Raw genomic sequence first — 26,697 nt, 5'->3', positions numbered from 1 at the left:
CATCATGCGGCTTCCATGGTGGGCCCCAAAATGGGGTGTACTGGTCCCCACAACTTACGATGTTAGCACCAGATACTACCGGAAAGGGCACAAGTCAAAGAACCCCAAGCTAACTCCAAAAGATTTCTTTTTTTTCTTTTTTTAAGTTTTTCCGAGACAGGGTTTCTCTGTAGCTTTGGAGCCTGTCCTGGCACTAGCTCTTGTAGACCAGGCTGGCCTCGAACTCACAGAGATCCACTTGCCTCTGCCTCCCGAGTGCTGGGATTAAAGGCGTGCGCCACCACCGCCCGGCCAAAAGATTTCAATTATATTTCTTTATTATAAGGGACAAACTCATGGAATAGGAACGAGAAGTCCAACCTCAGGTGTGTAACGCGGGAACGAGAGAGAGAGAGGGAGAGAGAGAGAGAGAGAGAGAGGGGGGGGGGGTCTGGACATGCCAGCCCTGACCTGGTCCAGCCCCTCAAAGGTTACTGGCTGAAGGAGGTTCCCCATCAACCTCCTCTCCTTTCTTCCCCGCTTCCTCCTGTGCCTATTCATATCTCTGTTTCTGCTTCTTCTTTGCCTCACCTTCTGCCTCTAATTCTTCTTCCTTTTTCTCTCCTTTTTTTGTCACTTTTTCCTCTTCCTTCCTCTCTTCCTCTTTTTTCTTTTCATTTTCCTTTTCTTTATCTCTTAAAATAATGTCGTGGATTCTAGGCATATGCCCAACCCCCTGGCTTCCATTCAAATGTCTTGTTCCTCCTTGGCTTGCAGATCATTGCCCTAGCATCTGTCTTCACCTTCATATGATTCTGGGTTTAGGGTTAAGGACAGAAGAAATGGGCCATGGAATTTGTCCTCAAGGTTAAGGAAAGCTGCTGAGACCAGGCATGTGTCAGGGGTGCTCCCGAATGGAGGCCTGAGAGACCTTAGCATGAAGCTGTGAAGTTGAAGCCTGGATTGCCTTGGAGGCTCCTGGATGTTAGAGATGCCAGAGTCATGGGATACCTGCCAAGGAGAGATACTAACAGGGAGTACAATCAGCCCACAAGAAAGAAGAGTGTTGTAGTCAACAGAGCTGAACAGAGTTGGAGACGTGAAGAACATTTTTGATACTAGGCATGGAGATGCAGAGTTTGGATTTTGCCCGGCTGGTTTCTGGTCTTGCTTTGGTCCAGTATTTTCTCACTTTGTTCCCGTCCTGAGTTTTGGAATGGTAATGTATATCCTGTGTCATTATATGTTGGAAGTGTGTGATCTGCTTTTTGATTTTCATTTTTACACGTGATTACAGTTAAGAGAGTGCATGAATCTCAGAAGACACTTTGAACTTTGGACTTTAAAGCATTGTTGAGATTGTGCTGGACTAAGAGGACTTTTGAAGTTGGACTACATGCATTTTGCCTTATGATATTGTTACACAGTTATGGGGGCCAGGGAATGGGATGTGGTAGTTTGAATGTAATTGGCCTCCTTAATCTCATAGAGAGTGGCACTATTAGGAGGTGTGGCTTTGTTGGAGTGGGTATGACCTTGTTGGAGGAAGTGTGTCACTGTGGGGATGGTCTTTGAGGTTTCCTATGCTCAGGATACTCCCAGTGTCTCAATTGACTTCCTGTTTCCTGCAAGATGTAGGACTCTCCACAACTTTGCCAGCACCATGTCTGCCTGCACATGCCGCGGACTGACTCTCTTGGAGATCGAAGACCGAGGAAGAACAGGGGTGAAGGCTTAGGAGAACCCAGGATTCGGCGGATGACAGACAGACACAACTCTAATGAGATTTGAATCTGCTGCAACTTTACTAAAATTCAAGCATCACTTTTAAGAGATTACAGAAGGAAGTTGGCAGACATAAAAGTTTCCATAGAAAAATGATTACAGACAATTGACTATTCTCAGCAAGTCTTGTGGTCAGGGCCAGGTGGGCAGAGCTTTTCTTTGAAATTTGTCTCACACCACTAACTAACTGTGCTTTCTCATGGCCCTAAATCATATCTGCCCTCAAGGTAACCAAGGTAACCCAAACACCATTCTTCAGGATTCCACCCCCAGGGTTTGTTCCAATATTGAATGGCTGGTTTCATTTATCAAGAATATCTTGCCTTTCTTTCCTATCTAAAATGTACCAGGGGTTTCTCATTCTGGCTAGCCTCTCCATAAATGGTAACGCATGCCATTCCATACATTTTCCTTCATAATTTGCCCATCTTCTACCAAATCTCCTACCACGAGCTCTTTCTGTTCTAGGGTATCTGTAAATTCCCCCAGAGAGCGAGCCAGAGTCTTAATCATAACATTAATGGCCTGAATCAAGGGAGGGAACTGATGCATCAGTTCCTTTGTATTCAAGGAGCCATTGGAAATGTTTTCTGGTTCCTTGAACAGATTTAGTTTTTGTCAAGAGAAAAATAGAACATAAGAAAGGATACAGAGTCAATGCAAGAAACCATCGCCGGGAACAAAGCGAACGAAGTCGTTGAGGCTAATCAGGCACCTCAACTAGAGCAGACTGCCAGGGAGCCGCCAGGGGCCAAGCTCCAGGAAGCATGAGCCCCTCATTTTGAGACGGCCACCACCTGAGAGGCATTTTGTCACACAGGCGAGACAGTCGTGGATGTGGCATGCACACTGCCATGTCCCCATCATGATGATAATGGACTGAATCTCTGAAACTGTAAGCAAGCCACCTCAACTAAATGCTGTTCTTTATAAGAATGGCCAAGGTCATGGGATCCTTTCCTAACAACAGACATCCTAACTAAGGCAGCCATCTACTTAGGGGTGACACCACCTACAATGGGCTGGGTTCTCTCACATCAATCATTAAGAAAACGCCCCACAGGCTAATAAAGGGGGGCATTTTTTTTCAGTTGAGATTCTTTCTTCCTGTGTGTTAAGTTGATAAAAGGACTGTCTAGGACACTTTGTTTATTTAGACAGGCTCTCACTATGTAATCTTGCTTTCAAACCCACAAATCCACCTGCCTCTACCTCCTGAATGATGAAATTAAAGTTGTGCCATCATTCCTGGCTACTCTATTGTGTGTGTGTGTGTGTGTGTGTGTGTGTGTGTACGCACACGCGCGCGTGCACACATGCATCTGTGGGTGGATGTCTGCAGAGCCCAGAAAAGGGTGTCAGATTCCCTGGGACTGGGTTACAAGCAATTGTAAGCTGTGTGATGTGGCTGCTGGGAGCTGAACTCTGGTCCCCTGGATGAGCAGCAAGCACTTGTAACTGCTGAGCCATTGCTCCTGCCCCATACACACAGACCTGCTTCCTGCCTCTCATTCAGGTAGGGATGGCCTAGCGACTTCTCTCTGGAGAGCTAAATGCAAACTAATCCTGGCTGGTGCCGGAGGAAAGCTTCACCTGCCCTCCCCTCAGCCCCTCCCCACAGGCTGTTCCAGGAAGAGGTGATGCAGAGGTGAAGCAGACAGTGGGAGAGAAGAGAAGCACAGCAGGATCCTGGTCCCACAGGACAGAGAAGCCACCACGCCAGGCCTGTGCACCACCTTTACAAGAGGCTACAAGCCTCTGCGGATGAGGCTGTGGCAGACTGTCCTGTATCATCACTAATCAATGCACAGCCATCAGAGCTGTGAGCATTTATCGCATCACTGGTTCTAACCCAGAAAGCAACAAGGACAGGAACAGCTTGACTTTCTCTAGGTCGTGCAGCACCTCCTATTCCTTCAGGACAGAAGTTTCTCTTTGTTCTTAGCAATGTGGTGGCAAAAGTTCTCCTTTTCTTTATTTCTTGTTAAAGATTTTAGTTATTTATTTGTTTATTTATTATGCTTATGGTGTTCTGCCTCCATGTATGTCTGCAGGCCAGAAGAATCTATCTATCTATCTATCTATCTATCTATCTATCTATCTATCTATCATCTATCTTGTATCATCATCTTCTGTCTGCATGTATGTCTGCAGGCCAGAAGAGGGCACCAGATCTCATTACAGATGGTTGTGATTGGTGGGAATTGAATTTAAGACCTCTGGAAGAACAGCCAGTACTCTTAATCTCAGAGCAATCTCCTTGTTTCTGGGCCAAGAATAAGCTTAGTTCTCTCATTTTCTAAATTACACTAGGTACTTGTTCAGTCCCCAGGGGCCAGCTTCCTTATGTGGGGACAATGGAGACCAGCTATAAATATTCACAAGTCCCCACCCACAGGACCATTTCCTCAGGAAACTGTTGCTGAGAGCTAACCATTTCACCAGCCCTGGATAAAGCTCTTATCTGGTCTCTAGACACAAGGGTTCAAGTGCACAGACCCTGAAGGACAGTTCAATAGTTTGAGAAGCACAGGGGTGTAAAACGATTGATATCAGGTTGTTTTCTTAGGGGCACACATATCGGGGACAGTTATGGGGGTGGCTCAGGAGCTAAGCAGGGAGCTTCTCAGGCTCCTGGAGATATCTTGGCTCTGACTCCAGTGTGGGAGGGCAGGGGGAATGCAGGGGCCTAGACCTTAGAGATGATGTCAGAATTTCTGTTCAATTCTATTCTATGGGGGTGTGAGAGGCCCCAGATTTTCTCGGATTGTTCTGTAGTTTCAGAGTGTCTGGTATTTCCTCACCGAGTCAGAAGTCCCCAGAGCTGCTGTGGTCTTAGGCAGAAAGGATCTGGGTCCCTGACCAGCATCACTATAGGAATGCTCACCTGGTCCAGGTGTCTGCTGGGCTTCTCCACTGTAGTCACTGGGTTTTCTCTGGGAACCACGGAGCTTAGGGAGATACTTTCAGACTATGCAAACACCCAGGTTGAAGCTTTTTAGTACACCTGCGGTAAGCTCACTGCAGCCACTGTTGGCGATACGGCAGGATTCCCCTTTCCTTTGCAAGAATCCTGGCCCGTTCACCACTTAGCTTGAATTAGTAGAGATGGGTAGTCGTTTATTCTGTAGGCCATAACTCTGAAGTCATTTTTCTGTTAGCTTACGATTTTGAGACAGGGTTTTACACTATACCCCAGGCTAGTGTTGAACTCATGGCAATTCATCTGCCTCATTTTCCTGATCCTCTACTAAGGTACCATCCTGGCTCTAGCTACTCCTTGGCAGTTGTGTGCTCTCAGGGTGGTTTCTGCATCCCTACCATTATCTTCCACTACAAGGTGTTCCTGACTCACCTTGCAACTTTGTTGACCCAGCCCTGGCAATTGCCACTTTAAGGAATCTGATGTGAAGGCAGAAGGGTGGATATAAGTCTTATGTTATGAGGTGACAAGTGCCCAGACACTACCTAACAACACACGCAAGTGCGGTCCACAGATCAAGGACCAGCGTGAATACCTGCATGCGTATTTCCCAGGAAAGTGAGACCACAGCAATTCCTCCAGGGGCTCCTCGTCACCTTTATTAGCAGGGTAGCTGGCTCTGGACTGATGCTTCCACTAGGGCCATTTAGACAGATTCCGAGGGACTTCAACAGCAGGGGACACCAGCGGAGCTCAGCTAGGGTCTTAAGAAGGGCTACAGAACACAGTGAGGGTCACCATGGCACTGTCCTAGCACAAGCTCCTGAATGTCGTGAGGCTCACGGAAGGCAGAAAGCAGAGAACAATCCATCCTCTTCATTCAAGTCCATGACGGGCAGTACCTCTCACAGACTTGGGGCTCTTAGATTCTGGCTACTTTCTGGAGGGGAAGTCACACTGACCACTTCTGAGTACTCCTTCCTCTGAACTTGGGCCAGTCAGTTGTCTCCAAAAAGCCTTAGGACTGAACTTTTTCAACTGTCTGACACAGTTGACTCTACCCTGGTGACAGCTGGAGGCATGGTCTTCATTCCTGCAAGTTTGCCTGTAACCCGAGAGACAGAGAAAAGAAACTTCCGCTTTTCAAAGAAAGCTGGAAGGAAGAGGGGGCAAAGGGCAGATCATTCCCGGGCAGGAAGCACTCTGTAGAAAATGAGACTTCTCAGTTCTTCAGCTGAGACACCTCATACAGGTAAGCTGCCAGCATCTTGGTCCCTTCTATGTAGTTGTGCCTAATAGGGAAACAAAACAAAAGAAAAACACCGACCAGTTATCAGCTGCTGCCCAGGGTTCCATATCCAGGTGGGCGGTGACTACTCCTACTGATTGGTCTCTAGAGAACAACCCTACTCCAGCTTGAAGCGCGGTGTGGCCTTAAAATTCAGCCTGGCGGTTGGTCCCTAAGTACAAGTTGAGTGTGACACCCTCTTCGGCCATTCCTCACTAGGATAACTAGCTTGTTATTAATCCCTTGTTGTGGAATAGTAGCTAGTCACATTCTTTTATGTTGTGGAATATCTGTTTAATGATGCAAAGATGTGTTGTGTTCCTTTACGTCACATTTGTTTAACTCTCTGAAGCTGTGTTACTTTGCTTGTCTAAAACACCCGATTGGTCCAATAAAGAGCTGAATGAGCAACAGCAAGGCAGGAGAGAGAAAAAGGCGGGTCTGGCAGGCAGGGAAAATAAATAAGAAAAAGAAGAGGGAGGAGTAAAAAAGAGAAGGAACAGAGGATGCCGGGGCCACACAATCAGTCGCGGAGTAAGCAGGAAAGAAAGGAAGAGAGAATGGAGAAAGGTAAAAGTCCAGAGCAAAAGGGAGATGGGATAATTTAAGAAAAGCTGGCTAGAAATAAGCCAAGTTAAGGCTGGGAATTCATTAGTAAGACTAAGTCTCCGTGTATCATTTGAGAGCTGGATGGTGGGCCCCCAACGTAGGGGGAATCCACTAACTACATGCCTGCCCTGGTCTCGTGCTTTATCTCACCGAGGACCTGGGAGTGAAAGGGTTTCTGTTATCTCTGAAGATCAGCTCTTTGACCCATAGCCCAGGAAGCAGTTTTCTGTGCTGTGACTCATACCGGCTCTCTGCTTCCTATTTTCCCACACCACCTGCAGCATGCTTGCCCAGGTCCCTCCTCCCTGTTGCTCAAAGACTGTCTGCCTGCTGCAGATTGGAGGAAGCCCCAGCATATCTGCCTGTCAGAGGCGAAGGGGCGTGAGCAGTCAGTGAAGACAGGTGTAATGTTTCAGAATGAAGTGGTATTTTATGGGCGCCACAAGAACAGCAGGATGAGCAGAGAATGCTAGCTGCACCCTGTCTGCAAACGCCGCTAAGAAGGCCTGATGCCTGCCTCTCGTCAGGTCTTACTATCAGACCACATGGAACAAAAGCAGCAACCGCAGACCCTCTGCCTGCTGGGGGAGGCAACCCAACCTCAGGCCTCAGGTCCCTGCTTTACCTGTTGAGCTTTTCATTCTGGGAGTGGGCCCCATCATCTGCTGACCCCACGGGCAACAGCATGACATTTTTGCCTGTGGCCTCCTGAAAGGTCAGGGTCACAGGAATACTGCCTCCTTCCCTGGTCAAGTCAGGTTCAACGCCAAACACTGGGGAAAGCAAAATAAAGAGAAATGGTGAACTCTGGGCCCTAGATGCCAGAGAGCAGTCACTTGGCAACATTTAGGATCTATTCTCAGAGACTCAGTCCCCAATCTCACCCCACACTTCAGGGTTGCTCACAACGCAACCGACATGTCATGAGTACAACATGCTACACCAGAGTCCTCAGACACTCTCAGGACCCTGGCAGCCACCTGTAGAGGGCAACTGACCTGTTTTCAGGGCTCTTCTCCCAGCCTGGTAATGGGGATGGTTGAAGTCAGATACCCAGGGCTTCCCACCATGGCCCATGTACACCTTGAACTTGTTGGGGCTCTGCAGTTCAGCAAACTTTTTGGACAAGTAACTTGAAACCTAAACCGTAAGCAGAGGAGACACAGGTAATTTTATAATCGGCATTTGACTCACAGAGAAGAATCTGCAGAGCGTCTCGATGTCATGACAACGAGCTGGGCACAATGGGTCTATGCAGCAGCTACGAGTCTAGAAAGGATCTGTGTCAGCTTCACTTTCTGCTGCTGGGTGCTGACGTGCGTGATCCCAGCAGCAGGAGAGAGGACATAAGCAGGCGACACAACCGTTCTGAAAGGCAATGGGTTAATTTAATCAGTTCACCCTCGACACCAAGTTATGACAATAGTTACAAATTGAATAAAGACCATGCTGTCTGACCTGATTCATTCAACAGACAGGGTATTTCTGTCTTAAAATTCCTGGGTTGACACTTGGGATGGCCAATTCTCAGCAAGCTGACTAGATTTAAAATCACGTAGGAAATACACTTCTGGGTGTTTCCAGGCAAGCTTAACTGAGGGGTGAAGTCCATCCTGGATGTGGGCAGCATCATTGTAAAGGCGGGGTCTCAGACTGAATAAAAGGGGAGAGGGGAAGAGCATGGCGAGCATGGGATTTATCTCTTCTCCCCATCACTAAGGACATGTGACTAGCCGCCTCAGGTGCAGGCCCTGATGGCCTGTACCCCTAAACTGTGAGCCAAATAAGCCCCCTTTTGTTCCTTAAGTTGCTTTCTTTGGGCATATTTTATATTTATATTTTGTATTCTTCAGGTATATTTGTTACAGTAATGAGAGAAAAAACACTAATATATGCTATACAATGTGCACACCCGCCATTCCAGCAGCCAGGAAGGTTCTGGGCCGGTCTGAGACACATAAAGCCAAGGTGGGGGATGCTTGGAGAGACGGCATAGCATTAAGAGTACTTCGGTTCCTAGGGCCCACATTATGGCTCACAACCACGTCTAATTCGAGGTCCAGGGGATCTGGTGTCCTCTCCTGGCCTTTGTGAGCACCAGGACCACACGTGGCACATAGACATATATCTGTGCAAAGCATTCAAACAAAACAAATAAATGTAAACAAAGCGTCAGACCACAACAAACAAATAAAACCAGGGCTGGGGTTCATCTAGAGCTGCTCCCTCAAGAGAAAAGCCTGTGCTCTGGAGGGAGGCCCCAGTGCCCGCTTCCCAGAAGCCTCTGATTCCATCTCTTTACCAAGTCTCTCTCATCAACAAGGCACATCCTCCACGAGCCTCGTTGACCCGCAGCTGCCCGGATCCACCCTTCCATCCTCACCTCTGAGGGAAGCAGCTAACATGTGACCACGCATGAACCTTTGCTTTGGGGTGAGGCCAGAGGTCATATTTTCACATGCCTCCGCAGTCTGCAGTGTGTAAGGCTCGCTCACGCGGCCTTGCTTCTTACAACCAATGTCAAGGGGCAGGAGTTCGAGCTGGAGGCTTTGGTCCAGGAGGAAGATCTTACCATTCTAGTATCCAGCAGCTCTCGGTTGCCATGCGGACCCCACAACTTTTCCCCCACTGGCGTCCTGCATCCCCCGTACCTGCTCGCTGACGGCCTCAGGCACCATGTCTGGCACGAGCCTGATGGAGAACTTGCCGACCACCTTTCTGGGTATCACAGTCTTGGCCCCTGAACCAGAGAAGGCCCCTTCGATTCCATGGAGGGACAGGGACGGGTACCGCCATCTGTGCATCAGGATGTCTTTCTGCAGAAGCACAAGAGAGCACAGCTGCTCACCAAGGAGATGGGATGTCTACACTGGAGGTGTGGATGAGGACACGGGGACCCCCACCCTGGAGGGCTGGTCAGAGTCCACCCAGTGTACTGGAATCACCACCTCAGACTTCGGAGGAGGGCCGTGCAGCCGTCGTGGCCTCAAGAGGTGATGGCAAACGACGCTGGCATGACATGCTGTGTGCCTCAGTCCTCAACAGGCTGAGATGTCTCCGCTCCTCCCTCCGCTCCTTCCTCCGCTCCTTCCCTCCGCTCCTTCCTCCGCTCCTCCCTCTGCTCTTGTCAAACTGAGGAGCAACTCCCTAGGACTCTAGCCGGGCCTGCCACCTCTTTTTAGCCATGCTCTCCAGCCTTGTGCCCAGCCTGACGGATGGCACAGCCATTTATAGTTATTCATTCCTTTGACTCCGAGGAAGATGAAACTCAGGAGCCAGCCTGGCCTGTTCCTCTCCTGCCCCGTCCCCGGGTCCTAGAGGAGCTGGTGCAGGATTCTGTTAATCATGGCTACACCGAGGTGATGAACTGATATCCACACCCCTAAGACAATAACTATATTAAGATAACAATTTTTCTCCTACCAATGAAGTAATGGCAGACAGTTTCTGCCTCCATGCTTGGCTTAATCTCTGGGCCTTGTGGGAACAAGGTGTCCACAAACCCATAGGAAACAAACAGATTTGTGGCAGGAAAGGGCTCTGCCCGCTCTGCACATGTCCCCCATGGACATAGGTCATGGTCGATCACCTGGAGATTAACCTGGTCAAAGGCTGATCCTGACATCTGAAAACCCTAACAGCTTGACCACACCCTGCTTTTGGTGACGTGTTCCCTCCGAGGAAGAACCTCTGACACTGGATGTCCTTGAGGCGAGGTGGACGAGCCTGTCAGCATGGTGGCCTGTGTGTGTGGGGGGAGGGGGGAGCAGCGCCTTGCAGCTGTGAAGATGGGTCCTGGGCATGGCATGAGGGAGTGGTACCTTGCAGCTGTGCAGAAGGGTCACAGCCCCGACGTCCTTGGCAAACTCTTCCATGTCGAAGTCAATGTGGTCATAGAGCTGGCACTCTTCATCTGTCACAGGAACCACGGCTTCGTTGATGCCGGGGATGAGGATTTTCCCCTTCTTGTCTACCAAGCAGCCTGGGGGAAGTGGCAGAAGGTGGGATGCTTAGCCGGGGCAGCGCACAAGTGTTCTGGGTGGCCCTGATTCCAAAAGCTCAGGCACCAGAGCAAATGGCCAGGTGGCGACAGGGGGCCAGGAGCACCGGGTGCATCATGCTGGTGAGTCAGGTAGCCCCACGGAAGTGAGCAGGACCACTACTCACCCCTGTTTTCCAGAGAGAGAGACTGAGGAGCAGGTGGAGGGTACATGAGCCCCCCATTGCACACCTGGACACAAACCTAAAAACCCACACTAGCCAGCATTTCTGGTCCTCTACAGCTGGCGAGGGACCCTCCTAGTGGAACAGGGCAGACTCTAACTACAGATGCAATGTCACTTCACCTGCAGGGCCCTTGTTCTGGGATGCAGGATGAGAGAAGGAGGTTACAAAACCACACAGAGGCAATAGCTCCACTCAGCTTTATGCTAGTAGGATGCTGGAGGAAGCTGGGGTTCTTGTTCTCCAGAAGCTGACCAAATAGGTGAACCTAATTGTGGCCAGCTGGGACAGATCAAAGCAGATGCCTTCTGAGAGACGTAAAAACCATGCCCACAAGAACGACAGCATCCAGGAATTCTAAGGGACAGACTGAGCAGGATTGAGGGCCAATCCACTGGATGGAGAACAGCTCTATAGCTGGTGATGACATATGGGATAGGTGCAGGAAGGACAGGAAGGGGCAGAGATGAAACACAGGTCCTTTTAAATAAAACAACGCCCAGAGGAAAGGAACTTAATTAGAAACATGGCTGGGTAGGCTCATGAAGGATGCTGAAACATACCAGGCACATGCATAAATAGCTTAGAAAAAGTGCCCTGCCCACTTCCCTAAGTGACCAAGTGCTGACTCAGAGAGCTCCAGCCCTAAGCTCACCCATCAGTGAAATGAGATCCGTCATGGCCTCGTGCACTGAGCCACCATACACCCCAGAATGGAGGTCTTTGTCACTGCATTCCACCTGGACAGAAACAAAAGGTCACTTTATTTGATGGCTTAGTGGGAACTTCTTTTAATTAGGTGACATTGCATTGACAAAGAACAGTTGTAAGACTGACAGTTTTCTAGTCCAAATCTGCTCTTTTAAGAAGCAAAGCAAGGCATTTTTCAATTAGAAAACCAGACACCAGACAGAATCCTGGATGTGCAGACTCCTGGGAATGCGGGCTGCAGGTGCACAGGGAATGCGGGCTGCAGGTGCACAGGGAATGCGGGCTGCAAGTGCACAGGGAATGCTGGCTGCAGGTGCACCGGGAATGCGGGCTGCAGGTGCACAGGGAATGCTGGCTGCAGGTGCATAGGGAATGCTGGCTGCAGGTGCACAGGGAATGCGGGCTGCAGGTGCACCGGGAATGCGGGCTGCAGGTGCACAGGGAATGCTGGCTGCAGGTGCACCAGGAATGCGGGCTGCAGGTGCACAGGGAATGCGGGCTGCAGGTGCACCGGGAATGCGGGCTGCAGGTGCACAGGGAATGCTGGCTGCAGGTGCACAGGGAATGCGGGCTGCAGGTGCACAGGGAATGCGGGCTGCAGGTGCACAGGGAATGCGGGCTGCAAGTGCACAGGGAATGCTGGCTGCAGGTGCACCGGGAATGTGGGCTGCAGGTGCACAGGGAATGCGGGCTACAGGTGCACAGCGAATGCGGGCTGCAAGTGCACAGGGAATACTGGCTGCAGGTGCACAGGGAATGCGGGCTGCAGGTGCACAGGGAATGCGGGCTGCAGGTGCACAGGGAATGCTGGCTGCAGGTGCACAGGGAATGCTGGCTGCAGGTGCACAGGGAATGCTGGCTGCAGGTGCACCGGGAATGGTGGCCACAGGTAGAATCATGGTGCAGAGCAGCCTCTCTAACACTGATAACCCCTTTAACAGAATCTTGTTTTTTTGCAGAGACCCTGCACATATTTCCTCAGAGGGCAACACCAAGCATGAAGCATGAACCCACTAACATGAAAAAAGTGGATCAGACCCACTTTAGTACTAATTAGTCTTACAACCAGGCAAGCCAGGTAACCACCAGGTACTTAGACTTCCATCTCTAAAGGGAATGGGAAGTTCCCTCACAGTTCAGAATTGTGACATGCACATAGTCTCAGTACAGCTATGGCCATGGATTCTGCCCTATGAGGCGATAAAGACCTTCAGCAGGACCCACATCGTCATGCCCGTGGGAGAAGACCTTCACCTGTGTGGCAGTCTGCCCACACTCCCTGCTCATCTGGTAGAGTCCCCATCCTCTCAAGAAAACTCAGATGTGGAATTAGAATTTACCTGCTAAAGTGTGAACACTTTAACTTTTTGGTTTGTTTGTTTTTGTTTTTTGAGACAGGGTTTCTCTGTGTAACAGCCCTAGCTGTCCTGGATCTCACTCTGTAGACCAGGCTGGCCTCGAACTCACAGAGATCCACCTGCCTCTTAAGTGCTGGGATTAAAGGTGTGCGCCACCACTGCCCGGCTGAATGTTTTAACTTTTAAAGGAAGGGTTTGAGTGCTTATTTGTCCAAGTCATCTTAGAAGGCCTGGCATTGCTGTCATCTCATCCACTGTAATACGATATCACAGATAATACCGTCTTAATTTGAACTTGCCATGAGATTGGACTTCTGATCTCAGAGCTGCATGCCTGGGGGATTAGGATGGATTATGGAACCCAATAGGGGCCCTGGGAAGCTCAGAGCTCCTCTTTCCCGTGTGATTAACTTCTTGCTATTTGCCTGTGTCGGGGTACAGGAGAACACAGAGGCTTGTGGGTTAGAGGGACTCAGCTCTTACCTCAATGAAGAAGTAACAGATGCCTCTGAGGCCGTAGGTGATGCACGGCTTTTTCTTCCCCAGCCAGTAGTTGTCGGAAATGCAGACGTAGTCCACGTCTTTGAAGAACTTATCTTTCTGGGCAAAAATTAACTCATCCAGGCCTTCAGAGCCAGATTCCTCCATGCCTTCCAGGCAGAACCGCAGGTTGACAGGAATCTCCTGGGACAGGGACATCACAAGACAGTCGGTTTTCTTACTTTTCTTGCAGAAGCCACACACAAGAGACTGTTCTGAAATTTAGCTTCAGATATGAGATCTCTCTCACTGGCCTGTGGGAGTCTATAGTCAGAAGGAAAAGCCCTGTACCATGCCTAGGTATGCCCTGCCCAGGGATCCATGCCATGACAGGGTGAGCCAATGTGTGTGGGAAGCCATGGGGCAGGGAGAAGGGTAATGCATACTGGTCTGAAGAGCAACGACTGCTCTTACAGAGGACCAGGGTTCCATTCCCAGCACAAACATGGCTGCTCACAACTGTCTGTAACTCAGCTTCAGATCTCCACACATACGCATACCCCTGGGCAAATGTACCCCCACACAAGTAACACTTGCAAGCTCTCTCTGTGTCTCTCTCAGACACCCACACACAAGTAACACACACACACACACACACACACACACACACACACTAAGAGGAATCAGGAGAGAAATCGGCTAAGTGTAAGTGAGACCTTTCTGCACTGGGAAGGTCATCGACACTGCCAGCATCACTTTGAACACAGAAGCCAAGAGGTCCTGAGGTGCTTCACCGGAATCTCAGCACAGCGCTGGAATCTGGGTCATGTTCTAAGAGCTCTTCTGGCTCCACAGGATGAAGCAGGGAGCCAGCCTATCCACAGATGAGCAAGGAGGCTGCACACGAGCAGGCAGCTGGCTAGGGCCACACACAGGACAGAACCGCAGGGTCCAAAGCCTGGAAGCCCCATCTCCCACCTGTTTGCATCTTTTGTCCCAAGTGAAATCTTTCCTGGAACCTCGATATATTCAACAGCTCTAAGTGAAGGTTCTCAGTGCTCTGTCCTGTATATCCTCCCTTCCAGATCCTCCCAACACCTGAGGAGCCCTGCAGTTGCTGAGTCTTCCCGGCTTCTGTGCCCAGCTTTTAGGATTGGCTGTTGGACAGGCCAAGCGTGTGTGTTGGAAACGTGTTTTCTCTCATGCAGATGCTCCCCAGACAAAGAGCATGGGAGACTCTTTCCTGATCTGAAATTCCACACTTTGACAAAACTACTTATTTTATCACGTTTGTGAAATAAAATTCATACGCAAAGACTGTCCAAACAGCATGATCACAGCCAGGTTAAAGGTAATCAGAAAACTGAGTAGGGAACAACACTAGAAGCTATCGAAAATTAGGTTTCTAGAACTGCCCCCACCCCATTTTCTATACTTTATCAATTTTGAACTTTGAGACTACCCCCCAAAAAAAGAAACACTCAAAATAATCTAAAATTTATTTTTTAGGAGCATATAAACCACATAGAGAAAAGAATTTGTGCAACGTCAGAAAGTCTGTTACATTCTGGCTAGGGACCATACTCATGGGTAAGGTCAAAGGTTGAAAATTCATGTTAGTCAAGTTTGTGGTACGCGCCCATAATCCCAGCACTTGAAGGCTGAGGAAGGAGGATTGTCATGAGTTCAAAGCCAGCCTGAGCTATATAATGTGACTCTGTATCAAACAAACAAATCCACCAAAGTCACATCTGGGAGCCGGGGGTGGTGGTGCACATCTATAATCTCAGCCCTAGAGAGGCAGAGTTACAGGCTCTGTAAGTTACAGGCCAGCCAGGGCTACACTGAGACCCTATCTCAAAATCAACGAACAACAACAACAACAAAATAAATACCAACAAACTGGGCGATGGTGGCACACACTTTTAATCCCAGACTCAGGAAGCAGAAGCAGATTGATCTCTGTGAGTTAGAAGCTGGTCTGGTCTATAATGCTAGTTCCTGGATAGCCAGGGCTATACAAAGAAATCCTGTCTTTAAAAAAACAAAAAACAAAAAAACCTAAAAATAAGAATAAAACAACAATAACAAAAATATCAACAAAACAAAACAAACAACAAAAAAGCCCCAAAACAGTCACAATAAAATAAAATAAAATTCAGTTCCCACTGGCGATGGAGATCCAGCTCAGTGGTACAGGAATTTCCCAGTGTGCATGAGGATCGGTTTGATCCCAGCACAGAAGGAAAGGAGAGAATCAAAGATGTTCTAAGGTTGGCAAGAATCCTGCAGCGTGGTGATAACCTGACCTTTGAGCGTCCTTAGGACAATGAACTGTTTAATGATCTCTAGAATAGAAACAGCTGCAATCTTCTATCTAAGTCTCCCTTGCTGACCAAGGTGGGGCTCGCTTTCTCCTCTCGAGTGATCTTTACACCACTACTCACACGACCTGATGAGTGGACAGAATCTGACGTGGGGGTGTACCTGGCCAGTCTTCTGATAGGCTTCCAGGGCATTCATCCAGCCAGCCACTGGCCCCTTATCATCCGTCGAGCCTCTCCCATACAGCTTGCCTGGAGCAACAGTCAGCAGATCCAGTTAGAGACAACAAATTGAAGACCTTTCCTCAAGTGAACCTCTGGTAATGCTGAGACACCAACTCACACTGCTGTCCTGAGCAGGGAGGGCCTTTTACACTTTAAAAGCCTGGATCTCCATCCAACCCTATGCTAAATTCAGAGACAATTTCTTGCAATCCAAGAGGCAGTCATGTTGGTGTCTGTGTTACTTTTCCCTTTTCACAGCGATGGCTAGGACCAGGATTCACAGAGATTCATCACGCGTCTCCAGGAAACCCTATAGGTGGCTAGCCCTTTAAAACTATGTGCCCTACACAGCTAACACAACCATGCAGAGCCTGGTTGCTCTGGAAGCCCATGGGCATGGTCACAAATCACTAAGTACACACTATCCTCTCGTCCCAATTTGGAACCCTAATCTGAATCTGCTGAAGGGTGTTAGGTTCAAAGAAGTGTGGTTGGGTTGTCAGGATCCACACCGGGGTGTTCTCAGCAAGGACAGGACAGAGGCTGGGAAGGGACTAGAGATGGCCCAAGGCAGGGACAGGACAGTCCTGTTTCTGGTATAGGTGGTGGAAGAGGGTGCTGTTCAAAGGATATGACAGAGGGTCCGAGGAAGGAAGAAGGGGATGCCCAGTCCAGACAGCTTGAAGTCATGTGGCCGTGAACTACCACACAGACGTGTGGGTCTGAAACTCAGGAGAAACCCAAGTGCCGGTGGAGGTCTAACAGCAATGGGTACGTCCCAGTTAGGTGGTGAGGAGGACCCCAGTATCGGATGGGTTTCATACGGATGTGTTAAATAAAAATAACTTTCCTATTTCACAGGCATGGAGCAGTCCACAAGGAGTCAGGACATGTCACTCAGGAGGCCTGGAATTGGGCCCTAGGGGGCTCTCCAGACAGAGCAGTGACAACAGAATGCAAGCCGAGGGCATCACAGGGAGTGAGAAGGAGAGGCTGCCTTTGCAGACTCTGTGGCCCCAAATCACAAAGAATGTTCTGGAAAAGATGTTAGCATTGAAGGAAGCTTGGCAGGCTCCCACCAAGGACTTGTCATAAGAAAAGAAAAGTTTCTGAACTTTGAGGAACCGAGGCACAAATGAGAAATTTCCAGAACCCAGTCTCTAGATTCTGTTTAAAGAAATGTACCAGAAAGAGAAAACCCCAGGAGAATATTAGTGATTTCCCAAATGTAGCATCTCCAGAACTATTTCCAATGCTGAGCACTTGGGTGGCAAGCACTGGGTGCCCTTACCTTCCCGTTCCACCAAGGTGAAGGGCTCACTGTCCCAGCCATCCTCCAGGGCCGCAGGCTGCACATCCAGGTGCCCATAAATGCACACCGTTTTCTTCTGGGGATCGCTGCCCAGCTTACCCAACAGAATGGGAGGAAGGGGTATCTCTGAGCCATCCGGAAGCTGAGGGGGAGGAGCAGTGGAGACAGTCTGGTTAATAGTCTGGCAGCTGTCATTCAATCTAGCTGTTCTCATCCTTCAACCTCTGCTGCACAGTTTTAAGATCCTATCATTTAACAGCTCTTAATTAACAAGGACTCCATGCTTCTGAAATCCAATGATTTCCCGAAACACAGGGAGCATGAACTGAACCACACCGACAACTAGTTTGATCAAGGCTGCTAGGAAACCCGTCAGAATACATAACGAAACAGTCTGGGATAAACTGCACTCATTTCTGAAATAACAGCTACAATAGCAACTGAGGGCTATATTTTTGAAATTCTGTATGTAGACAGCTAAGATGAACAGAATGGACCATCAACCAGGGCATTAAGAGAAATCAGGGCTGGGGAGATGGCTCAGCAGGTAAGCGTGTTTTCTGCTCTTCCAGAGAACCCGAGTTCAGGTGCCAGCACCCACATTGGGAATCACAACCACCTGTGATTCAACAGCAGGGGAATCTGGAGATCTCCTCCACCCTTTCTGGGTACCAGCAGACGCGTTGCTTACAGACACTTGTGAGCACACACCATACACCTACCATATACACACTTAAAAAATCTTCAAAATAGAGAATTTACATAACGCTTGCCAAGTGAAATGGTGGTGATTGCTGCTCGCCCTGGACATTCCCCCAAGGCTTTGCCAGCTATCCAGGACACCACTTGCAGAATTCTAGACAAACCAGTCTTCCGTCTTTCCTACCTCTACATCAGGTCAGTGGTGACCACTTGTGCCTCCGTGGCCCGAGCACAATGTCCTCACGCCCTGCAGCCCATGCGCCTCCTCTACTAACTAGCTCCTGTATTTGGCCAGGAAAAGCTGGTGAGCATAGCAAAGCACACAGCAGTTGACAGGGGAGGACACGAGCACACACGCGTGCATCTGTCTGCTGGGAGGAGGAAGGGGCTGTTTCAGCAAGAACATCGCGCACATGTGCTGATGGACTAGAAACCACTCCTGAGAGTCATTATGAAAATGTCTCTGAAAAACCATAATGCACAGACTAACTGGTATAGCAGTCAGAGCCAGACTGCCCTGAAGTCACATCACCCGCACCACTGCCCGATGTACCGATTATCTTGTCTGATAAGAAGCTAGACTAACAATTTGTGATTAAGAGATAAAAGACGCAGCCACTAAAGCTGACAAGGTAAGGACGGTGTGGGGGAGGGCTGGGAAAATTCTCCTCCCTCAGATTTGAGCCTGTGAGCACACTAGAACTCTAGAACTCAGCGGGTGGTTAGAATTCTTATTTTTGAGACACACCTCATTGATTAGGCCTGACTGTCTCCTTCCTGCCAGGAGTTCTAGGATTAGAGGCGAGCACCACCACACCCAGCAGGTGATAGGGACTCTTATAAGAATACTGGCTTATTTTCTCAGTAAACTTCGCTGATAAAATACCTAAGTACCTCTTGATCCTGACAGCCCCAAGCGTGTGCTATGAGGGCTGGGCCTGCACATCAGATTTCATGAGGTTGGCTTGTAGGCACCAGGGGAAGAGAACCATGCCTTAAACTTTGGGTACATAGGGTCCATGGCCGTTTGCATCAGCTGGCTTTTAGCTGGCCTGATCACGGAGCTCTCTTGAGGCCTTGATGAAAATGGGTGTTACCTAATGTGAAACAGTATAACAGCCACTGTATTCTTTTATGGAGGCCTTTAAAGATAAGCACATCAGTGGTAACAGAATAGATTTATTTATTGTAATTTTGTCTGTTTGTTTTTCGAGACAAGGTTTCTTCTGTGTAGTCCTGGCTGTCCTAAAGGTGTACGGCTCCCCTCACCCCACCCCCACCCCTGGCTGATTTATTTATTTTCCAAAAACCCTGTAAAGGAACTCTTAAAAGTGATTCATCGCACCTAGTCATATTTTGTCTTTTGTTTAATACGATGAGAAGAGTGGGCGAGGCAGCAGGCAGGCAAGGCAAAGAAACAAGAGTGAGTGCGTGGTTACACCGCAGCCCTGGAGGCCAGACTGGAACAGGGTGAGACCTTGTCTAAGAAATAAATAAACAATTACAAATTCAAAAAGACTAAGCAAAAAAGTTAAAGGAAACAATATGAAGAAACTTAGTTTATTCCCCTGTGGGGGGCATTTGTTCGGATGCTGCTATTATTGTATATTAACTATCAATAATTGTCATTCAAAGAAAATCTCGAGAAGCTTTGGACCGAGAGTCAGAAAGCCTGGGTTTGAATTCTGGTTTTGCCATGAAGGCACTTGGCTCCCAATGACCACACCACCCCCTGGATTACATATGCACAGTAAATTGAATGGCTAATTCCAGAACTGCTCATTCCAACTGCACACCTAATTTATCAGACAAAGTTGAAACTAAAGTAGCAGAAAAATGTATCATGATGTCAGATAAAGAGCTGGATGTGGTGGCCCACACCTTAGATCCCTGCATGTGGGGGACAGAGGCAGCAGGAGCTTTGTGAGTTCTGGCCAGTGTGGTTAACTTAGTGGGTTCTAGCTTGCCAGGGCAATATAGTTAGATCCTGTCTCAACCCAAAACCAAAACCAAAACCAGTAACAAAATTCGAAGCAGAACAAGCTGTTCTTAAGGTGCCCTCTCCACTCCCAGGTTCCTGGTAAGAAGTACTGGGGTGTGGAGTGGGGGTGCTGGGACTTTGTTATTTATTTTATGTTTTTGCTTTCAAGTGTATTTTCCCTTTTATTGAAACTAGATTTTTTTTCTTATACAATATATCCTGATTACAGTTTTCCCTCCCTCTCTGCTCCTCCCAGTTCCCCGTCATTTGGACCCATTCCCTTTCTATTTCTTATTAGAAAAGAACAGGTTTCTAAGAGAAAACAACAAAATATGACAAAATAAAACATAATAAGATAAAATAAAACCCATCACATCAAAGTTGGACAAGGCAAGGCAAATGAAGAAAAGCACCCAAGAGAAGGCACACGAATTGGAGACTCACTCGTTCACACTCTGAAAGCTACCGTACATATGCAGAGGACCCGGAACAGAGAGCTTTGTTATTTATTAAGTGACTCGGATAATGTGTAACTTCTAACTGTGAAAGCTTTGATTTCTGGGAAAGGAATTTCAGCTCTTCTTAAGAGTGACAGTCATTCTCACCTACCTTTGAGTTACTGGTCCACAGTTCTCCTTCCTGGAATAAAACATGCTGAATAATCACAAAACTATTACCTTGCCCTCAGTGAGATGTACGCAAGAGGCACTCCAAGCTTACTTTGAATTAGAGCTGACCATCTGCAGTCAAAGGTCACACAAGACCTGGCTGCTTCTTCCCAGACCCAGGGAGAATTCGGTGGGTGTGCTCGTACCTTCTGCTTTCCGATATCCACCAGCTCTACGGAGCCCCCCAGCATCTGGATATCCGCGGCGGCTACCTCCATCATCCTTCTGATCTCCCCTCTCTTCTCTGGCCAGGCGGACACGCTCTGGATGGCCACCCATTCTGCAAGTTTCTGTTGTAGAGGGCAAGTGGAAAGGGCTCTGAAACGCTGTTCTCTAAGGGCAGGGGTGGGCTCGTCAATGGGACTCTACTACAGCTACACCACTTTATGCACAGAGCAGACGGAGCTTGCCTGATCTACATTTAAAAACCAACACAACTGGAAGTTCCTACCCCCCCCCCAAACTAAGCAGAAAGGAAAGATGTCAGAACATGCATTTTTAAGCACAAGTCAACAAAATTGCAACAGAGAGAAAACATACTGCAAAGTCAAGTCATGATCCAAGTTAGTTCCCTGTCTCCAAGATGTAATTCTTAGTGGGAGAAGTCAAAATGTTTCATCTAAAATGATTCTTCCAAAAGTAAACTGAAGTCATAATTCTTATAGATAAAAACCAAGCAACACTTTAAATATAGCATCATATAATCACTCAGAACGAGCTGGATTCAAGCTGTCTTCTCCTTTTTTAAATCTATAACTATCACAAGAAACCATAGATGACCTTAGAGAAAAATAAAGAATGAACATTACTCATAGAGACAGGGATAATTAACTGCCAAATGACGAAAGTGCGACCTTCACCATCGTGAAAAGAAACATGAACTTTTAATGCTTTATCAAAATGGCATAATTCATACAAGTTTCTTGAAAATCTCTCTGGCTGGACAAGATTGCAGCAGCTCTCACTATTCACGAAGAAGGGGCAGACCCTCACCTTGACATAGCGGTCCTGATTGTTGTCGATGTACTGGAAGATGGCTTTGAGGGCTGACATCTTTCAGGCAGACTTCAGACCTTGGAGACTGAGCAGAGAGAGCAAGGAGTCAGACCAGTTGGGCTCGCAGCTGGGACTGAAGGGCAGTGGCCTGGGGATGGAGAAGTGCTCCTCCACCCTCCTGTCAGCATTGGTTGCAACACTTATCACAAGACTCTCCAGGAAGTGACTGGGAACCAGCCAGGGGCTTAGACTGACCTTCATTTCCTTTCCTCGCTCCACTGGAAAAGCTCCAGGACAGTTTGAGAGCCCCGGTGGCAGACAATCTGAAGAAAACTCTAGTGGGTACTTTCCACTCACAGGGATTTACAGTGTATTGTTATTTTTTTGAGACAAGGTCACACTACAGCTGTCCTGGAATGTTCTGTGTAGACCAGGCCAGCCTCATACAGACATCCACCTGCCTCCTAAGTGCTAGGACTAAAGGTGTGTGCCGCCATGCCTAGCTGTCATTTACTTTTTAAAACGTTATTCTTTTATTTTTTTGAGACGGGACCTCTTGTGGCCTGAACTAGACTGAAACATCTGATCCTTTTGCATGTTGGAATTACTTGTCCAAACCCCACCAAGCCTGATTTATGTGTTGCTGGGATCAAAGCCAGCTCACTGCTTGTCTGGTAAGCAGTCCACCCACCAAGTGAGCTACAGTTTCAGACTCTTAAAGCACAATGGGAACTATTAACCTGCTAATGCTAGAGGAAATAATCATTTCAAAAATCTCAATAAAAATGTCACAGGCTGGGCGCGGTGGCAGATGCCTTTAATTCCAGGACAGGGGAGGTAGAGGCAGGTGGATCTCTGAAAGTATGAGGCCAGCCTGGACTATACATTATGAATTGTAGGCCAGCCAGGGCTACAGAGTGCAACTCTGTCTCAAAAAAGCAAGCAAATAAACCCTCACATTCTGCCTCTTCAACTGCAAACTTACACCCTGTCTTCGGATACAGAAGGCAAGATGAATTCAGCTGGGGACAACTGACAACCTTAGCCACGGGCTGCACTCAACCTCCTTAAGGGCCAAAGATGGGAAAGTTCCCACCCCCCATGAGCATGGCTGTGGAGAGCAGCTGTGCACTTTTTTTTTTTTAAAGAAAGCTAGAAGGAATATTCAGTGTTTCCATCACAAGGAAATGGCCAATGTCTGAGGAGTTGTACGTCCCAGTTTGCATACTATACAGTGCATACGCACATGTATGAACACATTTCAGGCTCCCCACAAATATACTCAATGTCTGCATTTTCTGGGCAGCTTCCACCCCCCCCCCCTTTTAAGACAAAACAAGAACGGGATCTTAAGTAACCTAGGTTGTCCTTGAACTTCTGATCCTCCTGCTTCCCTGTCCACGGGCTAGAAAAACAGGTGTGTATCACCACACCCATATGTGGTACTGGGCATGGAACCCAGAGCTTCACGGAAGCTTGGCAAGCACTCTACCAGCCTTCTGCACATGTTCCAACACTTACTTTTCATGCCTGAGACTCTAGAAAGTAATTTGTAGCACTGCTTTTAAAATAGGGAATCAATGTGAAGCAGAACTGACCCAGGCACTGAGATTTGCAACGGGTGTTTTCTCTCTTCAAGTAGCAAGACTCCGACTTGAGTAAGCATAGGTGAAACAGAGCTCATTTGTGCTGAGAAAATTCATCCTGCAGGGACACCAAGTGACCCTGGCATCACTGCTGCTACATGGTCTCAAGAGGGTGCCACAGTAATGGCCACGCACCACACATGGTAAAGAGCACCGTTTCTTGGTACAGGATCCCAGGAGAGTTGGTTTCCTGTGACGCAAAGCGTGGCGGCTATGCAGCGCACCGAGCAATGTGAAATCTCAGGGTGCTGCAAATGGTAAACGGGATTGCTGCAAGGGCGGGACACTGAACTGCTAAGTCCTCAGTGTCCTCACGATCTTCCCCTCCTTTGTAAAACTTAGCGCAGTCGAGGAAACATTTCTAGACCCATGAACACCCCACACGCCTCACCTGCAAGGGCCTCTGGGAGACTCTACAGATATTACCTAGGTGTTTATGAGTGTTAAGTTCCACCCATCTGTCGCCAGCTACTCTCAGGGAAGGTACCTGTTTATCCGATGAAGCCTTATCCCGCAGAACCATCTGCTACACTGGGCACTTTTCACTGGGGCTTCTTACATAAATGCCAAACACCCTGGCCCAGCATCACATCCTCACAGTTAACAATTTTGTTGCTAACGTTGTTATGCAAAGATGTAACGATCTGCAGTACATCGTTCACTAAGGGTAGTAACAATAACAGTGAGCAGAGTTCCCAGGGCAGATGGAAGCAAACCGTTTCTTTACACGGTCCCCTCAGACACAGCGAGTCAAGCCAGGTTCCCTTCTCCGTCCCACCAAGCTCTGGTGACTCCTCCTCCATCAAGGTCATCAATCGGAAACCATTTAGTAAGGTAAAAAGCAGTATTGGTGGGTTGAACAAGCAAACTTCTTGCCAAACATGACAACAATTTCACGACCTGTTAAGTCTTAAGCTTTCCAGCAGCAGTACAATCAGGGTGCCATGACAGGGGCTTTGCCTTACTACAGACTCTGGGGAGAACTCTGGTGGCCGCAGATTCTCAAGGGTTAGTACAGCGGATCAAACATCTACTCTACTCTACAAATGAGTAAACGGAAACTGGTGAATGAATGAGAGGCCTGCTCGCACCAGCAAGCTGGCAAGGCGAGACCTCTCTCCTGTGGATCCATCCTAGGGACAAGGTCCAGCTGGACACTGCCCAGGGCCTTTGCACCCAAGGCGCTGTCTGGAGCCAGGCAGAGTCCTCAGTGTGTAGGCGTGAGGACGGCGTGGCCTTTGCTCCCTGCGATCCTTCAGCCCCAAGTCGCCATGCAGGCTGGACTGGGCGCACAGCCCATCGGCCCTGTAGGGAGAATTGGGGGTGGCCCGGGGGAAGCTGGTACTTATGGGGATCGGCCGCTCAGAACCTGCTCTTGCGGCTGGGAGGCCTGAGTCCCGGGCTAAGTTCCTCCAGAACGCGGGCCCTCGCCGGGGCCTGGGATGACTCAGGCCTGGGCTGACTGTGCATTAGGGATCTGGGACCTCCCGCCGCTCTCACTTGGATGCCCCGGGTCCCGCACTTGATCGCAGACCAGGGTGACTCCCACACCGCCCTGTCCTGTGCCCAGCCCGTGCCCAGCCCGCAGCGCCCTCCGTGGAAGGAAGGCCCACAGGGCGAGCGACCGCTTACCGCGCCGGTTCCGCACCACGTGTCCCTGGCCGCCCCACCAGCCAATGCCCGGAGGTCTGAGTCTGGTCCTGCCCCGCCCCGCCGACGCGCCCCTCCCCAACAGCCAATGACCGGTCTCCTCTGGATAGCCCCGCCCCTCGGTCGCCCCGCCCTCCTGCCGCCGAGCAATTGCAGAGCGCTGACTCAGCCGTGCCTCCTCGGCGCCCCTCCTCCACGCCCCTCCTCGGCGGGACTACCCTGCGGGTGTCCCCCGCTCTGGAACCTGCGCCCTAGAGGTCGCCCCAGTGCTACGCTGAAACCCAGAATCGAGGGGTTCACCCTCAGTTTTCCGAGGATCTCGCGTGGTTCTCCTGAGGGAACGGACATTCTGTCGCCTGCACACCCTCCGCTTAGATCCGTTTGGTTACAAAGCATAACCCAGTGCTGGAATGTCCACTTTGTGGCGTCGTGCAAGCGCCTTGCCCATTTTTAATGAAATACTTAATTTTAATAATTAATTTTAATTAAGTATTTAATTGAAAAAATTATGTATGTGTGTGTGTTGCCCGAATGTTGTGTGCCTGGTGCCTGAAGAGGCCAGAAGAGGGCATCAGGCTCCCCAGAACTGGAGTTAGGGATGGCTGTGAGTTGCCACATGGGTCCTGGAAATCCAGGCTGGGTCTTCTGTAAGAGCAACAAGTGTTCTCAACCTCTGAGCCATCCCTCCAGACCGTCCTACATTCAGAGTGGCAAGGGACAAGGTCTCACATACTGCAAATATTCTAAAATAAAATGACCCTTTCCGCCTTAAAATTTGCATGAGTTTTCTCTTGAACATTTCTTCAGAATTTTGTCAAGTGTAATGTTTTATACTGATAGTATTTTAACTGATGGCTCTGTCATACTTTATGAGTGTGTGTGGATGTGTGTGTGTGCGCGCGCGTGCTTAAATTTTTTATTTGATTAAAATATAATTACATCTTTCTCCTCTTCATTTCTTCCCACCATCCCCTCCATGTTCCCTGAACTCTCCAATTCATGACAGTTTTTTCTTTTATTATTATTGTTACATATAATAATAATTATTATTTTATTAAAGATTGAACTCAGTGATTTAAACATTATCAAACACAGTTTCACTGATATAATTTGCTTTTTGTTTCTGGGTTTTGTCTGTGTTTTTTTTTTCTTTGAGATAAGTGTCCTGTAGCCCACGTTGACCTTAGAAGTGCTATGCAGCCGGATTTGTGCTTCTGATCCTCCTGCCTCAGTTTCCCTAAGTGCTGGATTTGCTGGTGTCTGCTACCACACCTGACCTAAAATATAACTTTTTGAAATTTGTATTTACCGTGTTTTTAATTATGTGTCTGGGTATGTGTAAACCCGAGGTGTTGGATACTTTGGAGTTTGGGTTACAGAAGGTGTGAGTCACCTTATGTGGGTGCTGGGAACTTGGGTCCTCTGGAAGAGCAGCAATGGTTCTAACTGCTGAGCCATCTCTCCAGTCTGTATCTATAAACTTAAGTTAGGATTTATTTTGGCTGCTTACTTTTTTCCTTTGGAACTGGGCATGGTGCTCATGCCTGGAACACCAGGATTTGAGAAGCAGAGGCAGAAGAAACTGCTGCACAAGGAGTTCGAAACCAGCTTGGGTTTCGTGAGATCCTGTGTAAAAACAAAAATACAACTGTTCTGGGTTAAATTATGATCATGATTATTAGTACATGAATGACTTAAAAATCCCAAATTATTTCACATTTTGGCAAAAATACTTTTAGATATTAAAAGTAAAATCTTGGGCCAGACAGTGGTGGCCCATCACTTGGGAGGCAGAGGCAGGCGAATCTCTGTGAGTTTGAGGTCAGCCTGGTCTGC

General features: G+C 48.5%; 1 protein-coding gene across 2 annotated transcripts; it reads right to left on the bottom strand.

Annotated features, from left to right (window-relative positions):
- Window positions 1–5,324: 5,324 nt before the first annotated feature.
- Cndp2 (carnosine dipeptidase 2) lies at window positions 5,325–24,904 on the bottom strand. Of its 2 annotated transcripts, XM_041640919.1 has the most exons (12): window positions 24,844–24,904; window positions 21,563–21,650; window positions 20,716–20,859; window positions 17,198–17,360; window positions 15,845–15,933; window positions 13,361–13,561; window positions 11,464–11,548; window positions 10,406–10,566; window positions 9,236–9,400; window positions 7,583–7,724; window positions 7,210–7,357; window positions 5,325–5,979 (listed from the first exon to the last, which is right to left on the bottom strand). In XM_041640919.1, exons 2-12 carry the CDS (start codon window positions 21,620–21,622, stop codon window positions 5,910–5,912), a joined length of 1,428 nt encoding a protein of 475 aa, XP_041496853.1. In that variant the 5' UTR covers window positions 21,623–21,650; window positions 24,844–24,904; the 3' UTR covers window positions 5,325–5,909. The 2 variants fall into 2 exon arrangements, with proteins under 2 accessions (XP_041496853.1, XP_041496852.1); XM_041640918.1 differs by lacking the exon at window positions 24,844–24,904 and having other exon boundaries at window positions 21,563–21,708.
- Window positions 24,905–26,697: the final 1,793 nt, after the last annotated feature.

Source organism: Microtus oregoni, unplaced genomic scaffold (assembly GCF_018167655.1).
Source record: "Microtus oregoni isolate MIOR12 unplaced genomic scaffold, Mior012 000065F_ref0000479, whole genome shotgun sequence".
NCBI classification, from domain to species: Eukaryota; Metazoa; Chordata; class Mammalia; order Rodentia; family Cricetidae; genus Microtus; species Microtus oregoni.
Note: the sequence above shows the minus strand (reverse complement) of the source record. Positions and strands in the feature narration are given on the sequence as shown.